At 43.7% G+C, this 13295-nt stretch overlaps 1 protein-coding gene and 1 long non-coding RNA gene across 3 annotated transcripts; one reads left to right on the top strand and one right to left on the bottom strand.

The window, feature by feature from the left end:
- Positions 1 to 830: 830 nt before the first annotated feature.
- LOC107833333 (uncharacterized) lies at positions 831 to 3393 on the top strand. 2 transcript variants are annotated; one of them, XR_001659056.1, is made up of 4 exons: positions 831 to 908; positions 1016 to 1130; positions 1952 to 2052; positions 2584 to 3393. It is a non-coding gene; the product is annotated as an uncharacterized LOC107833333 (long non-coding RNA). The 2 variants fall into 2 exon arrangements; XR_001659055.1 differs by having other exon boundaries at positions 1952 to 3393.
- Positions 3394 to 5264: 1871 nt separating this feature from the next.
- On the bottom strand, positions 5265 to 12815 carry LOC103153882 (prosaposin receptor GPR37L1-like). The gene is made up of 2 exons (XM_007574962.2): positions 11952 to 12815; positions 5265 to 7584 (listed from the first exon to the last, which is right to left on the bottom strand). The coding sequence occupies exons 1-2, from the start codon at positions 12726 to 12728 to the stop codon at positions 6586 to 6588; spliced, it is 1776 nt and encodes a 591-aa protein (XP_007575024.2). The 5' UTR covers positions 12729 to 12815; the 3' UTR covers positions 5265 to 6585.
- Between the last annotated feature and the right edge of the window lie 480 nt (positions 12816 to 13295).

Here is a 13295-nt window from a genome sequence, read left to right on the forward strand (position 1 = left end):
GATCCAATCTCTGCTACACCTTTACAAAATTTAAGACTCTAAATAAAAACAAGTTTTAATGAGTGACCACTTAATAAAATTTCTCATAAATATTGTAGTGGCTCGCAATACAAGTTATGTGTTTAAATTATAACTTGTTAAGTTGCTTTATTTTTAAACCTTTTTTGATTTTCCCATGTCCTGGATGGCTGAGAATCTGGTAGGTGAATATCTGGGAAGTATCATAACCTAAACTTATCGCTCAAAGCACCAGGGTTTTTATGGAAAAAAGAGTTTATCGTGTGGTTTTAAATGCTCTGCGTTGAAGACAGTAAGAAATAAGGGCATACTTTGTTTTAGCTGCTCTGCAGTATCGCCCCTCTGCTCTCGGCTCCCATACAGAGCTGTCGGCTAGTGCTAACGCTCAGCCCCTCCAGTTTCAAACTAGAGGTAAAGGTGTTACATGTCTTTTGCTTTAAGTTTGTACTTACTGGAGGGTTTTATGTTTGTACTGCAGAGGCACAGCTAACAGCTAGCTGCTAGCTCCTCACTTCGGCGGTACCGTTCGGCTGCTGTTGCTCCTCCTACACTTTGGACTGAACCATTGTTCTAACAATGGGAGGGGGGACCTAAAAATTCATCCCTAAGTTTTTCTTAGATAAAAGGCGGATTTATTTCGTTCTTTGGCCTTTTTATATTGATATTGTGTAAATACAAGGGTTTCCTTCATGATTTCTTTTTCCTTTTTTGGGGTGGGGGGTGGGAGGATTTACGCCCATGGTTTTTTTTGGTTGTATCCTCTCAGTTCCATGTTACCTAAAATCCCTCATCTTGTCTGCTCAGACATTATCCTGCTTTACTCAGCAGGTTTCATCAGGAGGAGCGTCTGCAGCCAATGAGGTGAAGGAAGCGGCTGCAGGAAATGCTGAGTAATGTTAACAGTTATCTTTATGGATTACCACTCGCCTTTGTGTTGTCATTTCCCATAATGCAGAATTTAATGACTTCTTATCCAACTGTCACAACTTTGTTTCAGTTTTTATCGAAAGATGAAACCAACCAGCCTGAGCACAGACAGCTGGAGGACAAACGGACGGAGTCACAGAATCAGATTAGCTTCAGACTGAGAAAGTTTACCTGCAGGAAGAAAGGTCAGCATGTCTTGTCCAATCTGTTATTTATTTAAGCAAATGAGATATGTAGAAAAAATTCTGATTTACAATAATGACATGATAGGGCAGGAAGAACAAATACGAGCAAAAAATTAAAAAAAACAATCAGTAACAACACTGTTGTATCAGTAATGTTTTTACTGTTTTATGACTTCAAGGGCATAAGATAAAATTGACATTAAATGTGTTAGTTGAATCATGAGCAGCTCTTCCTCTGGTGGACGACAGACTCATTAAGACGTTAAGTATTGATGTATCAGAAATTATTGGCTGGATTTAAAAACAGTATAAAGTTTTTAGTGTTAGTTGAGATGTCAGTAAGAAGCAGCAACCCAATAGTCAAACAAACATTTCACTTTATTCTTATTGATACAAAAAATGTATAAAAAAATTTCATCATAATACAGAACTTTATCACAGAGGATGGTTTTTAATCATAATCTAAACACATCAGAAACAGTATGAGCCACTCTCCATAATGAAACTGATTCCGGTCCAGTTCGTCATTCTGGTCTCCAGCAGAACCCAGAGTTGCTCTGGCTGGTTTCTCTTTGACTGAATTTGAATGGAGCCATTTTCCCAGCCTGAGAGCCGTCGGCTTAATGAGGGCTCTGTTTGCTCAGCGCTCAAAGGAGACCCCCAGAGTTCACTTGTGGGCTCCTGTGATGTTTCCCATGTCCTCTTGAAGGACTCAGTGAGGAAGAGGACAGGCAGTCCTTCAGCGGCATGCTGGTGGGCCTCCAGCCAGCTTCCACCGCCCGCCGTCTGCCTCTCAACAAACCACAACCCTCTGTGTTCAGGAGGCAGACTCCAGGGAAGCATCCGGAGCGGCAGGAGACGATGGGAAGCGTCAAACTCAAGAGATTCCAAGATCTAAATAATATCTGGTGCAGCATAGTTTGTAAGTTTGTACTTGTATGTTTGTACAAAAACATAAAACCTTCCACACAGTTTCCTCTGTGATTCCATTGGGAAGCACAGAGGAAACTATTGATCAGTAAAACATCTATAAAAAGATGATTAAACTGCTTTTTGGTGCAAAGGAGTATGACAAAAATTCATGTCAATGAACCAAAACCCAGAAGAAGTGAATGAAAATATTGGTCCATTGTTAAGTTTTCAAAGGTTCTAGAACAGAAAGTAGCAGCACAAAGCAGACGCAGAAAGACATCAGAGCAATAACTGGTTCTACCATTAATCTGGGAACAGTTCAAAGGTCGTCTCCAAACTATCTGAAGTCCATTATTCTGCAGAGGAGAAGATTATTCCCAAGAGGAAAACGTATCAGACAGATATTACATCCAAGCAGTCCTTTGTAATATTTCACACCCTGAATCAAAGCCTTATTTTATGCAGCTTTAATCTGAACAGTCGAATCAAATCATCTCCAGTTTCTTGTTTAAGAACACAAAGTTTCATTCTCATCAATGAGGTTTCATTTGGACGTAGTCATCTTCATACTGAGAACATCAGAGCTGCTGTTTGGTACCTGACGTCTTCATGGTTAAGAGTTTTACTTTTTTATAGGTTTCAATAGAAATATCTGGTCAGTGAAGGTGTGTGCATGTGTGTGCTTGTGCATGCGTGTGTGTGTGCGTGTGTTTGTGTGTGTTAGTGTCCAGATCAGAGAACGACAGCTTTCCTCCGTTCCAGTCCAGATTCACTCGGATCTTCTGGATCTTTTTCTGGACTGAGAGGAATCTGGGAGGAGCTGCTGACGACTCTGCTAAGTATTGACCTTTACAGAACCGATGTTACGGCTTCACAGAGACAATCCATCCAACTCTCTGCCCTTTATACAGTTTCATGTGGACACAATCAAGATGAGGAAGAAGCCCGCTAGTTTCTACTGAAACTAACACAGAGGGTTCTGAGTCGAGATTCAGTCCTTCAAAAACTGAATCTGGAGGGACCAGCTCTCCCCTCTGCCCTGGGACACCAGAGAGTAGCTGCAGTTGGGACACGGATGTCTGGTTTCCCTCCTGGGCCTGTTGCCCCTTTGACCTGAAAAAATGGATGTATGATTAATATTGATAATTTATGATAGAACTATGTGAGTCCAGGGTGAACCCGCTTCTCGCCCGTTGACCTTTGGAGAAGTTCACCAGCACCCTGTTGACCTTATGAAGGATAAGAGTGTGAGATAATGGATGGATGACTGTATGAATCTATCAGCTGTTCTTCCTGTCAGCACAAAACCTTCTGGGTTTTATGTACCTATCATGAAAAATAACAATTTTTCAGAATTATTGAGTCAGTTTCAGTTTGTTGCAGAAAACATTTGATCACATGACCTCTGCAGGATTAAAAGCTCAGTCTGGTTCAAACTGGGGACAGTGTTGGTTTTAAGGCTCTTCCTGCCTCTGGTTGAACTGGTTTCTGAGGAAACTGAGCAGTTTGGCTTTGAGCTTATCCGGCCGTTCATCCTCCTCTACATCTCGGCCTCTTTCTGCTCAGTGACGGGGGGCAGGTGGCGGGAGGCGGTGGGTGTTGTAGCTTAGCAACTCCCTCAGTGGATGGGGATTGATATGCAGCGTTATTCAGCCGTCTCTCTCTGAGCTGCAGGAGGAGGGGGCCTGAACAAAGCGCTCCTTATTGAGGCCTCCCCTCCTCCTCCTCAGGCCCAGGCACAACGACGTGGGAGGACAAATATTTCAGCTCAAAGGAAACGAGACGCAGCAGCAGCTCATGAACTGAAACTCAGACGGACGACGGCCTCCAGGTGTTTCAGCTTCATTATTTAAATAACAGAAATAATATTCAGGTGAATATTAAGGCCATAAATCAGTTGCTGGAGTTGGAGCTCCTGCTTTAGGTTTAATCTCAGAGCAGAGCTCATTCTGTCTCTATTATCTGGCTTCTTCTGAGATCCATCCATCACAGAACAACACAGAGACACAATCAACCCTGCACACATTTCAAAGACCAATCTGCCTAACAGTCATGGTTCTGGTCTGTGGGAGGAAGCTGGAGTACCCAGAGAGAACGCAGGAACATACAGGGAGAACACACGAAGAGTCAGGCTGTTTGTCCCCTCCTTCCAGTTTTATCCATAAAACGTCTTCAGAGCTTCATAAAACTTCTTCCATAAATAACCACAGTTGCATAACCTCTAGTTATGGCTGTAGATGACGGTTTGGTCCAGAGCTGCACGTAGGATGTGAATCCTGGATGTTTGCAGCTTTAATTTTTGTCTTTTTGATGGAGTCCAACCAGGGGAGAAAAATCCTACATAAATCATTTCAGTTTGTCAGATTTGACCTTTTCTAGATGTGGACAACCGCAGATGGTCAGACTTATTTCTGTAATCAGAATTATGATAAAAATGAAACGGATCTCGGTGGAAACTAAGTGCAAACAGAGATTTCTCAGGAAGAGACTGGATCTCAGTCAAACTTTCCGGAAAACAGAAATAAAATCTTTAAACTGATGATTTTTGGAAAAACTAGTGTTTTTTTTTTTCATTCATTTATGAGTAAAGATAGAACCAAAGTTCAGCTTCATGGTTTCTGCTGCAGAGGAAACTTTGTGAAAGAGCAACCAGCCAATCAGATCTCTGAATACATCCAACCAATCCCAGTCTGTGGATCAGGCAGCCAGGGAGTTTCTTGTGTTTGGATGAAACCGGCCGTTTAGTTTGAACCCGGAATAAAAGAAAATCTGAAAAAGGTTCTGGAAACCCGTCGGCTGAGTGAGGAATTCCTGCGTTTTCTCCAGAGCAACCGGTCACAGAGCATCTGTGTTCATTCAGTCTGCAGGAGCTCATTGTGAAGCCGTGACCTTCAGTAATCCAACAACAACAAAAAGGAGCGTCACAGTCCGGCATGGCGGGTCGGTGCAGCGGTGGGCGTGCAGCTGCTCAGCGCTCCTTTCAGTCATCCCCGCCTTCCAGACAAAACGCAACCAAACGGCAACCTGACGTTCTGGAACCGTCACAGTGAAAGTTCTTTAGGAAAAACATGAGCTTTTATTCTGAAATCACCCCAAAAAGTGTTTAAAATAACAGGGATTATATTTTAGTCTCTATATAGAAAGTTTTTAAAGAAAGTTATTGAAACAGAGCAGGGAGAAACTTCTGATTTTTACTGTTAGCAACAAATTAATTCAATTTTTATCTTTATTTTCATTCATTTTATTGAATTCACAGAGAAACTTATTAAAATTGAAGTTCCCTGAATCTGTGATTGTGGAGAAAATATTCAACCAGTCCTTAGAAAAAATAGCAAAACATTAAGAAAATGTTGAATAGGACGGTTCATCATGTCTGTGTTAGCAGAGAAATAACAAATGTTAACATTCAAGAAGAAAAATCACATTTTATTGAAACAAAATGTAAAAAAATGGCCAGCAAAAACATGCTGTAAAATAAACAGCCATAATTCAGAATAGCTGAATTTAGCCTCATTTTAGCAAAGTATAGTTAGTTTCCATGTCTTACAGTACTGAGAACAGGACGGACAGAAATCCTGAACAAATATTAGTAAGAAAAGGAAAATATGAAACTGGAAAACAGTAAGAATATTTATCTACAAACATTTACAAAGAAATTCCTCTAAAATCTGTAATTTTCTAACAAAAGTAACATAATTGTCTGCTCTACAGAACCTCCTGAAAATATTATTACATAAAATTATTTCTTGGGTTTTATTTTGTCTGCAGTTCCAGAACAAATAAAAAGTAATCAGAGAAAAGTTTTTATTACCTTTCATTCGTCTGGATCAAAGAAACAGATGGAAAAAAAAAACGGCAGAGGAAATGTCTTCTTAAAGTATCTCTGCTCTGTTATTACATATCAGATTTTTACTATTTGAAAATGTTAAAATAAAACCCAAGAATTCATAATCTCAAAAAGAATAATAAAAAAAATTAAAAAGGGTTGTGTGGAGCAGTTCCAAGTAGTCAGTATCTCCCCTGCAGTGGTTAACAGTTTGAGCCTCAGTCACCATGGCTGCACTGGGTGAGCGAAACCCAATGACAATTTGTTTTTGCCCATATCCAATTTTTTCACTGAACGACCCGATTCTGATCTTTTCACCCTCCAATAAATCCAATCGGAGCTTCATATGTGGACCTGAATCTTATCCAGTAGTTTTCAAAGGTTCTGCAGTCCGAATGGTCATGTCGCATTTTATCCGACATGCGTCATTATTCTGCAGCAGAAGAAGCCAGACTTTAAATCTGGATGCAAACAATGTCTGAAAATGATAATAATGAAGTGATGAAAACAGACTGAAGACTGAGTCAGTGAACGCATCACATCCCAACCCCAGAATACAGACAAAGATGTGCACACAACTGTAATGGAAACACAGTTACTTTTAGCCATGAGGAATGAATTCTGCACGTAAGATGCTGATTATTCATAACTACTTCACACAACCTGGATGTGGAAAACACAAACTATCCCTTTAAATGGTCGTTTTGTGTTCTGGGCTCAGCAGGGCGTCCCGATGGCGGCTGCAGAGTCTTTCACTGCCTCACAGACAGCCTTTTCTGCCACCACGCTCTTCATCGCCTCCTCTTTGCCAGAGGGAGCGAGGGAGGAAGGCGAGGGTGAGGAGGGTGAGGAGAGGGTGGAGGTGGGGGCGGTGGAGGCCGAGGATGAGGAAGAGGAGGAGTCAGGGAGGCACTCTTCGCAGCAGCAGCAGCAGCAGTCCATGAAGGCCTGGCCCAGAGAGCGGCAGAGGCACAGCAGCAGAACCGGCGTCGCCGAGCAGCGAACGAACAGCAGGAACTGTTCGACCAGAGCCAGCGCCGGCAGAACCAGAACCGGGGCGGACACGTAGGCCAGGGTGATGCTGCACACGCTCTGAGGCAGGTTACAGGTGACGTACAGGGCGGTGAGCGCCATCACGGCGGTACGCAGCCTCTGCTCCCTCACCTGCTGCTTCTTCTTCCCAGAGGAGGATGAGGAGGAGGAAGAGGAGGAAGAGCACCTGCTGGTCACCTTCTCAGCGCCGGGTTTCTGCGGCTCCCGCTGGGCCAGAACCCGCCTGGTCACCAGGTCGCAGGCCAGAGTGAAGAGCAGCGGCAGGCACAGGTAGCAGCCGAAGATCCACCACATGCGGGCCTGGTGGTAGGTCAGAACCAGCGCGTAGACGCTCTCCGGGAGCTCCGCCCACGGCTCGCGGATGCAGGCGTCCACCTTCACCCTGTCCGCCCTTAGAGAGGCCAGGAGGGAGGCCGCCGGCTGGTGCTGCGGCAGGTCAGAGGTCAGCGCCGGCAGGCTGACGGTCTGCTGGACGAGCTGCCACAGCAGCAGCTCTGGAGCCCCCAGCACCATGGAGCCAACCCAGATCACACCCACCTTGGACAGGATGGAGCGGCACGGCTCCACCTTCGGCGTCTGGTGGGGGGAGGGCGAGGTGGCGGCGTGGAAACGATCGATGCTCAGAGCGCAGAGGCTGAAGGTCGCCACGCCCAGAGAGGTCACCTGACAGAGGAGACAGAACCCAGACCAGAGATTAAAACGTCTCTCTGGCTGCAATCAGACAGCTTTCAGAACAAAACGGCTGGAGATCCGATTCCCTCTCAGCTGCTCAGAAGGTTTTCTCCAAGCTCCTGTTCATTAAAATTTATCTCCAAAATCCCCTTAAAGGGACAGTATAATGTAAAATCGACATCATGTTATAATGCTATTCCCTCGTCAAACATTTATCGATTCTGGATTGATTCTTTCATGCATGTTTGAGAAATCCTTTAATCTCCATGGCAACCATTCAGCTGTGCACAACGCCTGGTTGGCCCTAGCCCCGCCTTCGAGATGCAGCTCCTCCCCGCCTCAGAGTTGCCCTCCTCTGTGCCTTGGCACTCGGCTCCTTCAGACTAGCCAGCAGCAATTAGCAAACACCTAGTGTGACTGTGAATCTGCTGAGCTCATTATCGGAACCGTTTTGTAGTTCATTCCTTCTAAGAACGGTTACAAATGAGAAGCAGTGTTGTGATGGCATGCTTGAAGGCGGCGTGTTGGAAAGAGTAGGAGCTTCTTAAAGAGACAGAAGCCCAAATTCAAGGTCTTAAATGACAAAGTCAATTTTATTTTAAGTCATATCTGAAGGTATCATAGTTACTTGATTATGCTATAAAATGGAACTATGTGCCTGGAAAAATACATACAACTGTCCTTTTAAATCCTTTATTTTTGCATCAACTGAACAGCTAAACTATCTCAGTCTTATTCCTAACATTAATTTAAATAATCTATGTGCATATCAAGACCAGCAACAACTCCAGCTAGAGAAGCAACTTCCAGAGCAGAGGGAGCATCACCATGAACCGACGCCTTCTGCTCTGCAGGCTGACAGTTCATGGAGACTCGTCTGAACAGAAGGATGAAGATTTTGACCAAAAGAAACAGACTCCTCCTCCCTCAGAGAGCTTAGTGAGATGAAACAGTTAAGACCCAGCTGAGGGTAATTACTGCTGAGATGTAATTAGCATGAGAAAGGCTGAACTAACAGCAGACGGGGGCAGCTGGCAGCCTGACCCGCTTAAACGGTCCTCAGCAAAAAGAGCAATTAAAGAAAACGGTCATTAATTAGCAGGAAACAGATTCCCTTGTTTGCATAAAAAGAGGTGAAGACGCAGAGCCTTGATGAGGCTGGAGGGCCGACCTCGTTACGACCTGCTGCAGACGACATGCTCCTACAAATGAGGAGAAGCTCCAGTTCAGGGACCTGGGAGCCCGAATGGAGCGCTGCAGAGACGGGAAACTAAAATAAACTCAACCAGCTGGTTGATGGTAATAGACAATTCAACCTTTGACTTTGTATTTTTCCCTTATTGCACTTAATATTTAATCACTAGGTAAAATAGAACAGGGATCTGTTAGATATCAATAAAGTGGTGTAACTTGGAGCAACTCTTGGTATGTGAAGGTCATGATAAGAGGTGGGAAAGGGAAACGGGGCAGGAGGTTTCAAAAGGAGAATAAACATTTTGGATGTGATAGAGCTCTGAAAAATACTGTTGATATTACAGCGCTCTCCTTGTTATAACAAGATTTAATAAAACTCTAAAAGGCAAATGATTCTGTTCTCATTGACTTATTTAACAGAAAACTCCATAAAGTTGATGTTGTTGCCTGGATCCAGCGAACGGAAGGATGAAAGGACAGGAGCCAAGGACTGATCACCTTGAGATATTATCCTCAGTCTCCAAGCCTTGAAACATGGGAGTATTTGGACCCTCTTACCTGCAGTCTAACCGCTGCCTGATTTCACAAACTTCATAGAGGAGGAGCCAAAGTGATGGGTGTAATGTGGGATGGGTGATGGCCAAAGTTGGGATTATGGTGGTCTGATCCTTGGCAACAGAAGCTGGTTCTTGGGATGTGGAATGTCTCCTCTCTGGAGGGGAAGGATCCCAAATTGGTGTGTGAGTTTGAGAGATTCCAGCTAGAAATAGTTTGACTCACCTCGACACATGACTCTGGAGCCTGTCTCCTTGCAAAGGGTTGGACACGCTTCTTTTTTTACAGTTGATATGGTCCTATCGACTTCATCAGGTTGTGATCTACAGCTTTTGCTGAAGTGATTCACAGGCAGCTGAGTGTGAAGCAACTGGGAGGGGAATCAGTGCTTCCAAATTTGAGACTATGGTCTTAGCCAGAAAAGGTAGAGTGCCGTCTCTGGGTCTGGGAAGAGGTTCTGCACCAAGTGGAGAAGTTTAAGTATCTCTAGCTCAAAACTGAGGGAGAAATGGACTGGGAGATCGACAGATGGGTCGGAGCAGCATCTGCAGTGAAGTGGGTGCTGTATCAATCGGTCGTGGTGAAGAGACAGCTGAGACCCATTTGTGTCAGACACAGAAAGTCTGCCTGACTTTTCTGACTGAGACTTTTCTTCTCCCTCCAAGGTCTGGTTGATCCATTGTGACCTCAGATTCTCTCCAGGTGCACTGTCGAGAAATCAGGTGACATATGCGACTAAAGTGGAAACACTCTGGAACCGTGAAACCAACAGTTGTGTTTAAATCTGTGATTCTGCTCCACAACTAAAACATGGAATTAAACTGTCGCTTCACAGCTGAGGTTCTACCTGACGGTCCTTCCTGACCCAGTAATCCGGGCCACAAACTTTAAATATTTTTATTTTAGCTTGAAGACGTCAGAACCTGTGTCTCTGTCTTCACTCAGACCCAGCTGTGGATCTTCTGGTCTGCACCTGCAGACAAACAGCCCAGCTCTGCAAACTGTTTGTTTCTGAGATCCGATAAACAAGAGCTGCTTCATGCTTCACAAACAGAACCGAGAGGCCAAACGGGTCACAACAGCCCGTTCTGTTCAGAGGGAAGCCGTCTGGAGCCAGGGACAAAGAGCCATTCATCAGTTTGCTTCACAGTCGCTCCAACATGAGGAGTAAAACAGCTCAGATGGAGAACTGGGTCTGAACTGAATGTGTTCACCGGCTGGAGATCAGGAGATTAACTGAATCTTCCATTAACATTAAATAATTACGATAAAGTCTTTAAACAGCATCAGCCAATAATGTAATAAAACATAAGACAATCCGTCCGTCGTCTATGCCTTCTTCTCCCCGGGTTAGAAAAATTTACAGTTTTGCCCCAAATGATCCAAAACAAATTCACATACCTGAGTCAGAAAAAATAACTGAGTATTTGTTGTTCGCTCTTTCAATCTTGTCAAACACCGAAAGTCACCATATCTTTATGTCATAAGTACCTGTGGTATTAATAGATTCACTTTTAGTGAACATTGTTTAACATTGAAGAAGATAGAAAATGTTGATTAATACGATAACTGGAACCAGAGTTCATATATTTGCATTATTCTGCTGTGTTTGGCTGTTTGTCATGTGGCTTCAGTGAGGAATTACAGGTAGGATTTATGTTCATTGTTAATCTTTTCAGTGAATCGTTTAGCATTGTTCTTTAAGTGATTATTCTGTTGCTCTTGCTCTAGTTTATGTTCATTATGTGTTAGTTTGTGTTAAACCATCAGAGTAACCATAACAGAGAGAGGTAGGCTTATGAAGACTGCCTCTTTGGAGTTTCAAACATATAACCTCAAAAATGCCATCTAATGGTGGATTCCCGGGACACAGCGTCTTTCTCTCTGTAGCTGTAGGTGCTACGCTACAATATGTTAGCAGTTATCTGTTGTGATGTTGTGTTTTATTGGTAATAAATGTTTGCTACACAAAACAAAAATGATGTATTTTTTTAATTCACTTAACTGTGTGGAAATTGCTGACATGTTTTAGTAAGTCAAACTAAGTCTACTACTGCTACAACAATGAAAACCAGTTAAGTGAAGAACACAAACTGAAATCAATCGAGTTGGAAACTGAGTAACTTTTTTTTTTTAGAAAAGGTGGAAAAAGGAGTAGTTTTACTATGGTATTGTTTAATTTATCTTGAGTAACATTTCAGAATATTTTACTCCTTGTGAGTAACTTCACTGAACAAACATCTTTTAACCAAACATGCTTTAGAGACAGACACATCTGAACGTGAATTGGTGCTTTGGATAATCTGATCACTTAGGAGGAAATCAGTGGTCATGTGACCTACGTGTGCTTTGTATTAACCAAATAACATCTTTTCACATTTTTCTTTCTTCCTAATTGGTTTTATGTAAATGGCCAGCATTATGACGTCATTTTTCGATTATTCTGTTTCATAAAAAGTTTGCTGAGGTTGGAATTGTATTTCTAAACTAAATAAAATTAAAGGTGGAGTTGCATTAATACAGAATTAAACGGACTTTTTCAGCCCGCTTTAATCAGCAGTCAACCTGCGGAACACCCGCGCATCTCGCGCGCACTTCCACTCTCTCACCTCCAGGTAGGGCACGAGCCGACAGGACAGGTCTCCTAGCAACCGCTTCAAGGTGAGCTCGTGGAAGATGACCACGGGCAGGCAGAAGAAGAGCACGAGGAAGTCCCAGAAGGCCAGGCCCGCGAGGATGCAGTTCCACGCGCTCTTCAGGTAGAAGCTGTGCCACACGATGCACATGAGCGCGAGGTTCCCCACGAGACCCGCCGCGAACAGCACGAGCGCGAGCAGCAGCACCGCGTACGCCCAGTAGGAGGCGTCCGTGACCGGGAGCAGCGGATTCAGGAGGCCCGCGGAGGAGTTGGCCCGCGGGGCGGAGGAGTGGCGGTGCGTCCGCGGCGTGGTGAAGAAGCCGCTCGGGTCGTCGTGTCTGCGGGGAGGACTGTTCTGGGAAACGGGGTCTCTTTTCCTGAAACTCCCATCTTTGGCTCCTCGAGTGACCCGCTTCAGGCTGAAAGTTTCCGTCCGGTTCGGCCCGGTCCTCTCCTCTGCCCCCGCTGCCAAACCCGCAGCATCCTCCGGCTGGAAGTCGGCATTTGTGAGGACATGACGGAGGTCCGCGCTGCGCAGAAAGAGCAGAAAAAAGCAGCAGAGAAGCCTCATGGTTCCGCTGAGCCGCTGCTGTCCTTCATCTGCTGAGACTGAAGCAGGAGACAAATGTCCATGAAGCTGTGCGGGAGACGGTCCAACCTCCCTGTGGTCCTGATGGAGAAGTTTCAGAGTCCAAACAAGTTCAGCATCCAAGTTTACAGAAACAGCACAGAGGATCCGGTCAGACATTTCAAATTAAAGGCTCGAATTTAAAACAATTTCAGAAATACGGAGGAATGCGAGGGAACAAAATGTAAATGTAAATACTAAAAATTATTGATTAATTTTAAATAGACGTGTTATTTATTAAAAGCAGGTTCCTCTGAATAAATTATGCCAATAAGAGGTCCATTCATTACAGAGACAAAGATGGATTCATTTCAGCTTTAGAACAATCTAATTAAAAATACAAATGAAATCATAAAATGTATTTAATTTCCTGCAAGAGACATGGATGCTTAGAGGAACATTTAATCAAGACTAAATATATTTGTGTAAACATACTAGCTTGAATTTTTATTGTCGATATCTCAGATTCATTTATGTTAGATTTACTTCACCACAGAATCATTTTTTCAGTGTATAATTTGTTTACTGTTTCACCTTAAGGGGGCGTTATTCCACCACCGAAAGAGCGCCTCCTCTCCCCACCAGCTGCTTCAACACACATGCATCTCTGTGTTCATGGATACATTTTGTTCATGCGTGTTTTCAGGAGCAAAAACTGAGACAGAACTTCAACTTATCATTTCTAGA

The sequence above is a fragment of the Poecilia formosa genome, unplaced genomic scaffold (assembly GCF_000485575.1).
Source record: "Poecilia formosa unplaced genomic scaffold, Poecilia_formosa-5.1.2 Scaffold365, whole genome shotgun sequence".
Lineage (NCBI taxonomy): Eukaryota > Metazoa > Chordata > Actinopteri > Cyprinodontiformes > Poeciliidae > Poecilia > Poecilia formosa.

Bases quoted from the DNA above. Each gene is read 5' to 3' on its own strand.
- LOC103153882 (XM_007574962.2), bottom strand. From the start codon at position 12,728: ATGTCTGACCGGATCCTCTGTGCTGTTTCTGTAAACTTGGATGCTGAA. The intron at 7,585-11,951 runs GTGAGAGAGTGG...CTCCTCTGTCAG, and splicing joins GGCTCGTGCCCTACCTGGAG to GTGACCTCTCTGGGCGTGGC.